We start from the raw sequence: 13895 nt of genomic DNA on the forward strand, positions 1-13895 counted from the left end.
TTTACGATGTTTAATTTCATAGTACAGATTCAGCAATTATACTCAATACCTAAAACGAGAAAGCACATGAGAACAAGTATTTAAAAGAGGGTTGGGGGAAGGTGATCGTGTTACTTTGTCTTATACGGAATAAAATGCTCCCTGTCATACAGTATGACAATATTGTAAGTAAGCATTCTTTGACCTCATAATGAAACTCAGGCTTACGCCTCTTTCCTCTGGATAGTCAGAGTTCCTTGTTGATTTGCAACCCCCATATAATGTATTATGAGGGGGCAGGGTGCCTGTGTGCTACTCCACCCCCCCCCCCCCCCCCCTCCCTCCCGGACTGTGACAGCTTCCAGGCGCGCGCGCACAGCCGCACCCAAGCATTTCACAGGTCTTTAAAAGACCATTAGCCCGGCCCCCACAGGCAGCAGAGTCTCTGAGTCGAGCTCTGGTTGCAGACAGCCTTTAAAAAAAAAAAAAAAAAGGATGGAGACAGAGGAAGGGAGGGAGAGGGAGGGAGGGAGAGCGAGGGAGGGAGAGCGAGGGAGGGAGGGAGAGCGAGGGAGGAAAGGAGAGCGAGGGAGGGAAGAAGAGCAAGGGAGGGAGGGAAAGCGAGGGAGGGAACGGGAGGGAGGGAGGGAAAGGAAGGCAGACAGAGGAAGGGAGACAGAGGGAGGAAAAGGGAGGGGGAGGGAGACAGAGGGAGGGAGAGCGAGAGGGAGGGAAGAGAGGGAGAGGGAAAGTGAGGGAGGGAAAGTGATGGAGAGCGAGGGGGAGGGAGGGAGAGTGAGGGAGAGCGAGGGAGGGAGGGAGAGCTAGGGAGGGATGGAAAGCGAGGGAAAGGGAGGCAGACGGAGGGAGACAGAGGGAGGGAGACAGAGGGAGGGTGACAAAGAGAGAGAGGGAGGGAGACAGAGAGAGAGAGGGAGGGAGACAGAGAGAGGGAGGGAGACAGAGGGAGGGAGACAGAGGGAGGGAGGGAGACAGAGGGAGGGAGGGAGACAGAGGAAGGGAGACAGAGGGAGGGAGACAGAGGGAGGGAGGGAGACGGAGGGAGGGAGGGAGACGGAGGGAGGGAGGGAGACAGAGGGAGGGAGGGAGACAGAGGGAGGGAGGGAGACAGAGGGAGGGAGGGAGACAGAGGGAGGGAGGGAGACAGAGGGAGGGAGGGAGACAGAGAGAGAGAGGGAGGGAGGGAGGGAGAGAGAGGGAGGGAGGGGGACGGAGGAAGGGAGACAGAGGGAGGGAGGGAGTGAGAAATTCAGAGTGAGTAAGACAGAGGAAGAGAGGGAGTGAGAGAGTCAGAGTGAGTGAGACAGAGGGAGAGTTGGAGACAGAGGGAGAGATGGAGAGATGGAGAGAGAGGGAGTGAGAGAGTCAGAGGGAGACAGAGAGTCAGAGGGAGGGAGGGAGAGAGGGAGAGGGGGAGAGATGTGTGTCTATGCCGGGTCTGGTGGCTCAGTGGACGAAGGCGTCCGCTTCAGGGACCTATGGTCACAGTTTTTTTTGTTGCTCTAGCCCCGCCCCTTCCCCACTGACCCCGCCCCCACCGGTGCGGCCCTCGGACACAAACCACACTGTAAATTTGGCCCCCGAGAGAAAGTTTGTGAGTACCCATGATCTAGGTAGTAGGGTGCATATTTATCCTGAGTGGCACCAACCCCAAATCGTTATTCTCAGATCCATTGAAATTTGAATATATCATATTTCTTGACCCTCCTTTACATTGCTACCAGGAAGTGTTGTATAAAGAGATAGATGCTGCTGTTTTGCAGGTATGCTGCTATTGCAGCCAGATGCAGTCTAATAGACGTGTAGGCTAAGTTACATCTTTGGAGATGCAGTAAGTATCCTATGATGTGTTGTATAGACATGTCTAGGGGATTAATATTGTTGTTGTGACAATATATTACAAAGCGTTTCCACTTAGCTGGATAACATGCTCTAGTGGTTGGACGTCTAGCTTCTTTTATGACATTCATGCAGTCTGTAGGAAGGTTAAGATATCCAAATTCAAGGATTTCAGGAGCCAGCTCGCAAGGTTGTGCTGAGCTGGGTCCGGGTGCCTGATCTCTCCACGGTTCGGTGTTGAAAGGTGTGGAGACAGGTATAATTTTTGGTGCGGTACTACAGACAGTTGTAGCAGTGTGGTGTACCACGGCTGTCTGGCACACGTTGGAGCAACGAGGATGAGGGTTAGAGAATGCTGCTGTAGTTTGCGTACTACTAGTGGCATGAGTGGTAGAGGTGTAAAAGCGTACGCAAATTTGTTTGACCAGTTCATCCATATCGCATTGCTTTAGGAAAGTGGGTGTGGATATCTGGGGGCGAAGCTTGGACATTTGTTTGATACTTGATTTTGGAAAGCTTTTAGTGCTAGGAATATAGCTAGTAACTCCAGATGATTGATGTGGAGTAGCTTTTGTTGCGTTGTCCACCTGCCTTGCATGGTGTGTTGCAGTAGGTGGGCCCCCAGCCGGAGAGCAATGCGTTCGCTGTCAAGATTATCTGAGGAACTGGCTCTAGGAACGGTCGTCCCTTGGAAAGGTTTTTGGTGTTCCACCACTGCAGAGAGCGAGGAGTCCGACCATCTACCGACACTAGGCCTGTTAATTAACTGTGAGCCTGGTTCCATTGACATGCTAAGCACTCTTGTAGAGGACGCATTTGAAGTCTTGCATGGGGCACTATGAAGATGCAAGAGGCCATCATCCCTATGAGTTGCATGAACATTCGTGCTGGAAGGGAGTGTTGTGGCTGAAACTTTGTGAGAAGAGTTTTCATGCTGGCTATCCTTACTGGAGTGGGATAAGCTAGCGCTGTTGAGGTGTTTATTGTAGCACCAAGGTACTTTTGTACTTTGGATGGTTGCAGATGAGACTTGGTGTGGTTTATTGTGAACCCCAAGTTGTGGAGCAGTTGGATTGTGGCATGAGTGTGTTCCACACACTGGTTGTAATTGTAATTGTAATTGTAACGATATTTATAGAGCGCGATTGCTGCCCGTAGGCGTCCAAGCGCTGAGCTGACCAGACAAATGACGGAAGAGGTGCTATGGTACGATGGGTTTGTCAAACAGCCAGGTTTTTAAATTTTTGCGGAAAGAAATGAGATTTGAGTTGGACCGGAGAAAAAGGGGAAGGTCGTTCCAGAGCCTGGCGGTGTTCAGCGAGAACATTCTTCCCCCTGCTCTGGCTCGGTTTACTCTCGGAACGACGGCGAGGAAGGCCTCCTTTGATCGTAGGTTCCTGTTGGGGTAGTAGGGGGTGACTAGGTTTCTGTTGATCGCTGGGCTTGTGTTCCAGAAGGTGCGGTGCGCTAGGCACAGTGCCTTGAAGGCTATCCTCTGCCTTACTGGCAACCAGTGGAGAGTCTTCAGGGCGGGTCTAGCCGACTGAGTGCGCGGGATTTCTAGCAAGGCCCGAGCTGCACAGTTTTGGACAACCTGTAGTTTCCGAAGTGTAAACTCAGGTGCCCCTAAGTATAGGGCGTTGTTCGAGTCAAGACGAGACTGGATTAGCCCTTGAACCGCAACTTTTTTGGCTTCTAGCGGCAGCAACGGAAGAACCTTCCTCAGGGTTCTTAGAAGGCCAACGCATGTGGCAGATAGTTTTGTGGCCTGGATGGAAAAGGAGAGTTTGTTATCCAGCCACACTCCCAGGCTCTTCACGCTTTCCTTTGGGGTAGGGGGAGGACCCAGTGCAATGGGCCAAAGGGAGGTGAATGGTACTGGAGAGGGGGGGCCTAGGAGCATAAGCTCCGTTTTGTCTCCGTTGAGTTTTAGGGAGGAGTTGGACATCCATCCCTTTATGTCCTCTAGGCAGTGTAGCAGGTCGGCTGGGGGGGACTTGCTGTTCTCGGTGGTCAACGAGACCACCAGCTGAGTGTCGTCGGCGTATGACACGATTTTAACGCCATACGGTTCGACGACGCTTGCCAGCGGCCTCATGTAGACGTTAAACAGCACAGGGCTCAGGGAGGAGCCCTGTGGAACTCCGCAGCTCAGGGGTTTACTAGAGGATGTTGTTGCACCGTCAAAGATCTGGAATGACCTCCCAGACAGGAAGGATCTCAGCCGTATGAGCTGGCTTTTCGAGTTGGCCGTCGAGGTACGGGAAGACATTGATGTGCTGTCTTCGTAAATGTGCTGCCACTACTGCTAGGCACTTGGTGAATACTCTTGGTGCTGTTTTGACTCCGAATGGGAGTACTTTGAATTTATAGTGCTGCCCGTCTATTACAAATCTGAGATACTTTCTGTGAGCCTTGTGAATGGGAATGTGAAAGTATGCGTCCTTGAGATCTAGAGTAGCAAGGAAGTCGTTTTGTAACAGGAGAGGAAGGACTTGTTGGAGTGTGACCATGTGAAAATGGTCTGACTGTATGTATATGTTTAGCAGTCTGAGGTCCAGAAAAGGTCTTAGAGAGCTTTCCTTTTTTGGGATGAGAAAATATAGGGAGTAAACCCCTTTCTTTTGTTGGTGCAGAGGAACTGGTTTTATTGCACTTTTTTCTAGCAGAGATATTACTTCTTGCTTTAACAGTGATAGATGTTCTTGTGACATTGGAAGCTGTTTAGGTGGTATGTTTGGGGTGGGTAGATGTTAGTTCTAGACAGTAACCTGACTGAATAATTTGTCGCACCCACCTGTCTGATGTGATGTTGGTCCAGGCAGGAAGGAATTGCTGCAGTCTTCCCCCCACAGGAGTGGAATGTTGGGGGGGGAAGGGGAGGAAAGACATTAGGTAGGGGTGAAGGCAGAGCGGGAGTTGTTGGTTTTGCCTCTGCCTTTGTTGTTGTTACCCCTGTAACCCCTCTCTGGTAGCCCTTAGTGTATGTAGATTGGCTAGGGGTTTTGTAGGAAGTGGAGGGGCTTTCGGAGGAGTAGCCTCTTGTGTTGCCTCTATATGATGAGCGACGAAAAGAACGTCTGGGAGCCTGCTGCTGCAAGGCTCCCATAGATTTTGCTGTGTTGGTGTCTTTTTTCTAAATACACATCGACATTAGGGCCAAATAAATGTGTCTCATCAAATGGCTGATGGAGGATGGAATTTTGTACCTCAGGTTTAAAACCTGAAATACCTAGCCAGGCATGTCTCCTCAAAAGGGTACTGGTATTGATTTCCCTTAAGGCACTATCTGGGGCACAACGAATGGAAGTATTAGTAATATTTTTACCTTCCTGAATGAGTTCATTGGTCCTATTTTTATATTGGTCTGGTAGATGCTGCATTATGAACTCCAGTTCATTATAATGTGCCCTGTCATATCTTGCCAACAATGCTTGGGTATTGGCAATGTGCCAAATGTTAGCTGCCTGTGGCGCTGTTCGTTTACCGGAGGCATCAAGAAGCTTAGATTCTTTATCTGGTGGTAAGGCCTCACCTGATGTTTGGGAATTAGCACGTTTACGTGCATTAGACACTACTAAAGAATCTAGTGGTGCTAGACCCCTAAAGTAAACTGGGTGTGTAGGGGCAGCTTTATATTTTTTCTCAATGCGAGGGTTGAGGACCCGAGCCCTGACAGGATCTTTAAAACTTCTGTGGCGTACTTGATGACACCTTTAAGCATTGGCAAAATAGCAGTAGACCTTTGTGTGTTATCAAAAGTGTCTCATAGGAAATCTTCCTCCACTAGCATTGATGTGCAAGTCAACCCCATGGTACTGGGCAGCTCTCTGGACTAGTAGGTTAAAACCTATAGTGTCCTCTGATGGGGAAGGTCTGGAAGGATATACATTGTCTTGTGGGACGTCAGGAACATCAGGGGTGTTATAATCATCCCATGGATTAGGTGATTGAGGGGGACTATTGGTCCCTGCTGGGTCAAGTGCACCCCCACCTGTGTCATCAGAGTCTGTATCCACATCATCATCTGGATTAGTGGATGGTGTAGGTGAAATATGTGGTGGAGGAGGTGTAGGAGGAGGAATAGTATGGCGAGGTGGTGGAGAAGGGACTCTTAATGGAGAGGTTGCAATGTCTCTCTTCTTTGGAGGAGGAGGTGCTGGTGCCTCTAGTGGTCTCTTCTTGGAGCTAAGAGCTAGCTGGCCAGTCTTAGGCTCCTTTACAAGAGTTTTTTGATGAGGATCTGGATTAAAAAGTTCTTCTGCACATGGCAGATCCTTTGGCGTAGAAGTTTTCGGTTCCAGAGGTTTTTTCGGCACCGAGTCGGTAGCTAGTCTATGGTCTTTTGGTTTAGAAGTGTGACCTTTTGAAATGTCTTTTACCGGAACATGTTTTTCGGTTCCGTCCGGGTGTTTCTTGGGCTCCGAAGCGTGTGAATCGGGGCCTTTGGGCAATTTTTTACTCAGCTCCGAGTGCGGTTTCGACATCGATGAGCCGCTGCCAATCTTCGGCGCCGTGTGCTTAGGTGTCGGAGCAGAGGTCGGTGTGGTTAAGGAAGATGGCTTCTTCATCGGTGTCGGTATAGATCGGCACCGGGAATAGGCTGACTCGAGCCGCCTGAAGGCTTCTTTACCGGGCCCAAAGGCGGGGCGTGGGAAGCAGTCTCTCGGTGTGCACCCGGGCCCGAAGGTGAGGGTGTGACCAAAGCCTTTTTTGAGGGTGTCGAGGAAGGGTTGGGGTCGACGGTCTTACTTATGACCCGTTGAGCTGGAGTGATGTCCTTGACGTCTGAGTCTTCGGCATCAGAGGAGCTGGAACTTTCTTTGGCGTGCTGGGGTTCTGGCACGTCGACGCCCTCTTCAAAGATGTCATCGGGGATCGAAGCTGACGAGTGAGCCATTGTTCTTCGAGCTCGTCGGTCCAGAATCGTCTTCTTGGAGCGGAATGAGGCACAAGCGGAACAGTCTTTGTTCTCGTGCTCCGGTGAGAGGCAAAGGTTGCACACCTCATGTAGATCGGTGTGGGGAGACTTCAACTAACAATGAGGACACTTCCTGAATGGCGTCCTTTCCATGAGCCAGAGAGTAAGGCCTAGGTAGGCCCGAAGGCCTTCGTCGACGACCGGAATTGAAGACTTCGAAGTGGTGAAGAATCGCGTCGATGTGGAGTGCGATTGAAACAATACCGTCGAACTGGGTGAGGATTGCGCGCCGAAGGAAATTCGGTTCCAAACCAAAGCGCAGGAAACACATCCGAGCCCGATGGCGGAAAAAAACAATCTGAGGATGGAGCGGATGCCCATGCGTAATGTGGTCCAAAGGAGGAGTCACCTATCTCGTGACTTCCAAAGAACATTTCAGGACAACAACAAACCGCAAACATCCGGGCCCAACACTAGGTGGCGATCTATGCACAGTGTGTAATCTGCAGCTCATATGCCTCGAACACATTGTTTACATTAACATCTGTAAAGGATAACTATAAAAGGGCACGAATGGAGTTTCAATAAGTAAAGTTAGAACTAAAGTACGATCTCACTGAGGCACAACAAAGGGAGTTGAAGGATACAGTTTAGTCAACCTCTTTAAAAACACACAATCCGAGACTTAAACAGGGACAGCTGGTCAGGGAGACAGAAGAACCCAGACAAAGCTGCTAAAAACCCATTGACAGTACAACCCCTCTGGTCAATGGACAGTGCAAACTGAAGGCCCTCAGATAGCTTGGCCTGCAAGAGATCAACACTAATATCTGCACACCACTCAAAGCTGTTCCATCTGCTGGAGTAGATCGAACTAGTAGAAAGGCAGCAAGCTGAAAGGATGACGTCAACCACCTCTGGTGACAGCTGGAATGAGCTCATATGCATCTGAGAGGTTGACAGAGGCGGTGTCTCTACCTTGACATATATGTTGACTATAGGGAGATGCTTCCGCTCACACACCAATTCTAGAGGATCATTAGATGAAATCCGGATCTTCTCAAGTGTGACTTTATAGTAACAGTCTACCGACAAATACAGGTAGGAGAATATGGTCTTTATGAGATCTATAGCTCTGGCTAAGGCTGATTGACCCTTATGAGCAACTGATAACGGCTGAAACATGTCGACAACTTTGCTCTGTCGTGAGGGTAGTGCCTGTGTCTCGAGAGCCAATGCAGGCATTTATTGGTTAGATCATCATGGGATTCTCACTCATTAGGTTTTAGCTCTATAACCCCTGCAAGGATAACTACATAGGGGCAAGATGCGGGGTAGATTTATGGTGGGAGATTTAGCAGCGTCTACCACATGGGCCTTTTTTCGATCTCTTCCCTCCCTCACCCCCCCCCTCCCCATTTGCACAGGCTGCTGACAAAGAACCCTTATTACTTGTGCTTCTCTTCCCTCCCCCTCCCAGGCACCTTTGGTGGAGGATCTGTTGTCACTTTCAATACTGTTGGCTATGTTGGCCCTTAAGGGCTTGTCTGGCACAACCTATTTAGCCTGGTCAGTTTGGCACTGTGCATCCACCCTACCATTTGGCAATACATGCCCCTTGTTATTGATCTCCCCACACAAGAAGCTTACATTTTCATGACGGGCAGTAAGTGGGCTCAATCTTCTTGAATAATGCTTTTAACTTTGCCTAGACGATCCTTTATAAAAACCTACGCCCCATGCATGTTGAACAACCTCAACACTATCATTATGAACACTGGTTAAAGTCATATCATCAGTCATGCAATGGGTATCGTCACTATGGTTGTTGGTGCCTTTGGTGGACTTTAGAGTACGAGGTCGGGAGGCTTTCTTTTTGGCAGCCGCAGTAAATTTGGCAACAGCCGCAGTAGATTTGGCAACAGCCGCAGTAGATTTGGCAACAGCCGCAGTGGATTAGGCAATAGCAGCAGTGGATTTGGCAACAGCTACAGTGGATTTGGCAACATGTTAAGCAGGCCTCTCCTCGATTTGGGGACAATCACTAGTTGGTTCCCTTCTCAAGCCTTCTTGATATTCTCGATTGGCAAGCACCAGTTGGCTCTCGTTGGCGAACAGGTGGGGGTTAGCTGCTAAAACATGCCGCAGACCAATCGAGGCACCTTGTGGGATCGAGGACAGAGACAGCTATCTCTCAGTTAATTCAATTTCCTTAGCCCCTCCACCTATAGCTCTTTGCAACATTCTGTTAAAGGAGGTGGGCTTAGGAAACATCATAGGTGGCTGGGGCTTCCCTTGACCGGTCCTCTTCCCCATAATGTCAATCACAAGCTCTATTAAGCTCTATAAATTAGCAGCAAAAAAGCTTGAGGTAACTTTGCAGATAGGAGGGATGATAATGTTCCCTACCATCATTGCCCTGTAGGGTATTATTTAATCCTGGCCAGGAAATCCATGAATAAAAGTTGTAGGGGATATTCCAGAGCCATTTTAAACATATTTAATTTAATTTCTGCACATTAAGACCCCTTGGACATTTATGTTTGCATTGTCTCACCCTCCCTTATGCTCCATCCCAGGTGTTGGTATGCGCAGGGATGTTGATAGCAAGCTCAATGATTAAGCATGCCAGTACTCGTGTGTGAGGGCATTTTAAACACATTTTGCAGTTTTGTTTGTGCTGCACTCATTCAGAGGCTTTTCTTTCCTCCCATCCCTTTTTGTGACTGGAGTACAGTACCAGCCCTCCGACTGGGAGAGAAGTTCCTGTCTGAATGGCAAATTGGGGGATAGGAGATTGACATGGGCCTGGTCTTGGCGAACCCTCCTCAGAGCCCAAGGAACAAGAGGTATGGAGGCAAATGTGCAATGCAGCTGAACGTTCCATCTCACCTGAAACCTGTCCCCCAAGGCTTCTATCAACAGATAGATTGGTGCATAGAACTGTTGGCATTGAGGAGTGCCCCACTGGGCTAAGATGCCCTGGACTACCTCAAGTAGAAGATGGCATTTGTAACCATCAAGGTAATGCCGTCTCTGACATGCAGAAATCCTGCTAGATGATTGGCGGTCAGCCAAATGCTTTGATGGTATGCTCAAGACCATAGTCTCATCGCTTCCAAACAAAGGAGGTGAGACCCTAATCGCCCCTTGCTTGTTCACATAGCACATAGCTGTTGTCGTCTCTTAAGATTTGGACAGGCAGACCATGGATGGAGATGCATTTGTCAGGTGCCTGTTGATAATAACTCTGCAGATATTGCATTGCCATTTTAACAGACGCCTATGAACAAGCTTGCCAAATTGTTTTTTGATGGCAAGTTATGCAGGATCCTTAGAAATGAGCAACCAAAAAATGCAAATAGTACAGCTCTAAGAAGCATCATCTGGTCCCTGAACTGGTGACAGTGTCCCCAAGAAAGTTGTAATTTAACAAATACCAGCACTTCAGTATTACTTTAGCTGTAGAATTAGCAATCCTTATTTCTTACCCGTGATGCATCACTCTCTTGTTTAATCATATCCAACCCAGGCAGGTGGCTTGGAAAGAGATTACCGCCTCTCATAGCAGGATCGTTACCCTAATGATATAAAAACAATAACTAGCGTAATCTTTTTTGGTAAAAGAAGTACATATGAATCTTACACTTCCCTTGAACAGGTAAACATTCTTCATTACATTTCTTGCATTTTAGCCCAGTTAGCAATTGTCATACTTAAGGAAAAGGAATGCAGCTGTTTTAGATTAAAAATATACAAGCTGAGATATTTTTTAGATGCATGTTATAAATACTCTACAGTTTTGACAAAACGTGCTCCTGACAATGCATGCAACACTATCAACCCTATATCTAAACTGTCAAGATTTACCCCCAATTCATTTCTGGCATTATTCCTTTTTTTAATATAATTCTTTTTATTGAAATAAAGCATCAGCAAAAAGACGCATTACAGAGGTTCGTTCAAAATTGCAGATTCTACATCAGGTGTCACCGGATAATTAATACATACAATTGAAAAGGAACTTCACGGGGAGGGGGGTCATCTAGAGCAGCATTTCTGGGAGGTGTACAAATCTCTCCTCTGTGACGATTCCGGGGGCCCCAGACCAGGGACCACTTCCTAGGGCACCCCCTTGCAAGATATACCGTTTTCTCCCTAAACATGCACCAATCCAAATTGCTTTCCCACGTTTTCAGGGTGGGAGGTTGCACTGCCCCCACAATTGAGCTATATTTCTTTTGGCCAACATGAAACCCAGTGTAGCCCATTGCATCTGAGAGGTGTTTAAATCAGTGGGTTCCTATATATTCAAGGGGCATCTCCTCGCCTCCGGTGTCAGGGAAACCACCAATACCTTGTTTATCGTGTCATGCACTTTGTGCTAGTAAGTGGTAATATGTGTACACTCCCAGATGGTATGTATAAAAGTACCTGTGAGACCACATTGTCGTTTGCATAGTTCTGTGTCGGACAATCCCATGTGTACCAGTCGGGGTCCCGTGATATAGGTGTAGGATCTTAAGCTGGACTAATTTCAGGCGAGTTGGGATGGCAACTTCCCTTGGGGATGACACCGCTGTCTGCCAATCTTCGTCATCCAGCTCTATCCCATCTTGTACCCTCAACGCCTTAAGGGGATCAGCCATATGGTTAATTAGCTTTTTATAAATCAATGAGATCGTTTTTTTCGGGAAGGTGACCATCCAGTATTCTATCCTCTTAAGGAGAGACCTCTGGGGGCTCAATACCTCTGGGCAATGTGGAGAGAAGCGAGTGCCGGACTTGCTCATACCGGAAATATTCCGCATCTATTAGTTCATATTCCTTCTGCATTTACTCGAAGGATTTAACCCTCCCCTTCCCCCAGATATCCCCGACAGTGGAGATTCCTATAAGGTCCCACTTGTCGAAACCTTTCGTCCTCCAGAGTTTACCAAGTTTCTCGGAGTCCTAAAGTGGGGGGGCCAAAGTCAACTTGTTCCTCCAACCCAGGAACCCGTGGCATCATGCCAAATCTGAACTGCATGTTTCGTTGTTCCTGTTAATGCCAGTTTCTTCGGTCAGGAATACAGGGCCCTATTATAACTACCCCCTGGGAGGAGCCACCTATCCATGGTGAGGCAGAGCCATAATTTTAAAGAGGGCTGCCCTACCCAGCAGCGAAATAGGAAGTTTCCTCCAGCTGGCAATGTCACTTTTGAGCCTCTGTAAAGGGGGGGGGGGGGGGGGGGGGGGGATTCCGGGCATACCTAACCTAGGGATCCAGAGAGACAAAAACTCCCAAATACCTGTTAACCTATATAGGGCAATTTCGTGGAGGGACTGGGGGATCTCCCCTCAGGACAAACAGTAAGGATTTCTCCCAATTGATCGAGAGTCCCGAATATTTCCCAAAAGAGGACAGGACATCGAAAACCACAACAAGGGACCTACGGGGGGAGGTAAAGTAAAGCAGATTATCGTCTGCATACAGAGATATACGATCCTCCCATCTGGAGGACCACCGCATGCCCCTGATCATTGGTTCCCAAAGTATCCAGGCCACAAAAGACTTAGGACATGATAATTGGTATCGCTGGGGTGGGGACTTGAGGTATGTATGATTTAGGGAGGCACATTTATACAAATTGTAATGGCAGGTTGAGACCCCTAAGCCAGGGTGATAATGGGTTTCTCCTTTTCAGAAGTGTTCCATTTACGACAAGGGAAAACACAGGCCTGACACTTGTTGCCTTTACTCTTTGTTATGGTAACAGATCCGTTGGCTATGAAAATACACTTCATGAGCAATATTAACGGTATAGCTTTAGGAGGAGTAAACCATAAAATACCACTCTTTGCTCATGATGTGCTCTTCCAATCCTGGAGCCAGACCGATAAGTGCTGCCTCTACATCAAGTCCTGATGGATTATGGGAAAGAGTCAGGGTATAAAATCAACTAAACTACATCAAAACTCCTACAATTGGGCCTAATAGAGGGAGATGTCCCATCCCTCAATGAAAGTGTTCCTTTCAAAATAACAAGTGGGGCGATAAGATACCTGGCAGTGAGCTTAATGCATTCCCTATCAGGATGGTACAAGACCAACATACCCTTAGTGTGGATGGCTAATAAATCTGACCTGAACAAGTGGGGAAATCAATACATCTCATCACTGGGTCACATTGCCGCAGTTAAAATGAATCTGATACCAGCCTGCTTTGGGTCCTCCAGACACTACTGATGCAAAAGATATATCCACACCAGACTCTCTCGAAAATCCCTAATCCAATTTGAATGGTAAGGTAAGGCAATAGTGTTTCCACAAAGTTACTAGTGACACCTAGAGAAAAATGAGGCCTTGCTTCCAACATGTTTGCAATTACTACAGAGCAGCACGACTAAAAGAAAAAAAGAGTGGTCAAAGAGGGAATCTTATAAACATTGGATCCATATGGACATGGCAATTGCATGCAGATCCTAGTGGGACCTACTGTGGTTGCTGTGCAAACACAGGCAGCAAAATGTGTATTGTACTCAAATCAATAGTATGTTGATGGACATCTAGGACAACATAGCTCTTAGACATAAAATTACGACCTTCCAATCGCCCTTGATGTCTATATTAGATAAGATGAAATTTACTCCCGCACTTGGACGACTTGCAACTCACAACGAAGAGTGAGCAACTGTAGAACGATCTTGGGTATGTTCCTCAAGGGCAGCATTAGGCCGTTTACTGATCGCAAGTAAACATATGATCTCCCTGAACGAAACAAGTGCAACACTGGGTAATTCAACCAACAGTAAGGGAACGTTGCTCTAGATGCTGGGTGCATAGGTGGAAAAGGTCTGCTTCTTGCTTCTCTTTTTCACAGGAAGAAAAACTCCTAACCACAACACTAAGGGATGCGTCTCAGCTCTATATCAATTCTTAAGTGCACCCTAGGCAGGCTCCTTATGGCCTATATGAACAGTTCGCCCACAAAGTTGCAAAAAGAGATACCTACTGGAAGATAGGAGATTCTATGGAAAGACACAAATAGGCAAAATCTTTCTGTGTGCCACAGGGGGTCAAGTTCTATAGGTAACCACAGGATGGTATTTAATACAAGAGAAGCTCAATAGAATATTCTTGTGCACCACAAATG

At 47.8% G+C, this 13895-nt stretch overlaps 1 protein-coding gene across 3 annotated transcripts in view; it reads right to left on the reverse strand.

Annotated features, from left to right (window-relative positions):
- The window catches only part of NCOA2 (nuclear receptor coactivator 2), a 768019-nt gene that overhangs the window by 60027 nt on the left and 694097 nt on the right, over positions 1–13895 (reverse strand). For all 3 annotated transcript variants that reach the window (XM_086965858.1, XM_086965859.1, XM_086965857.1), the window contains exon 21: positions 10252–10341. In XM_086965858.1, coding sequence (XP_086821984.1) covers positions 10252–10341 — 90 coding nt within the window. The remainder of the gene's footprint in view (positions 1–10251; positions 10342–13895) is intronic.

The sequence above is a fragment of the Lissotriton vulgaris genome, chromosome 4_1 (assembly GCF_964263255.1).
Source record: "Lissotriton vulgaris chromosome 4_1, aLisVul1.2, whole genome shotgun sequence".
Lineage (NCBI taxonomy): Eukaryota > Metazoa > Chordata > Amphibia > Caudata > Salamandridae > Lissotriton > Lissotriton vulgaris.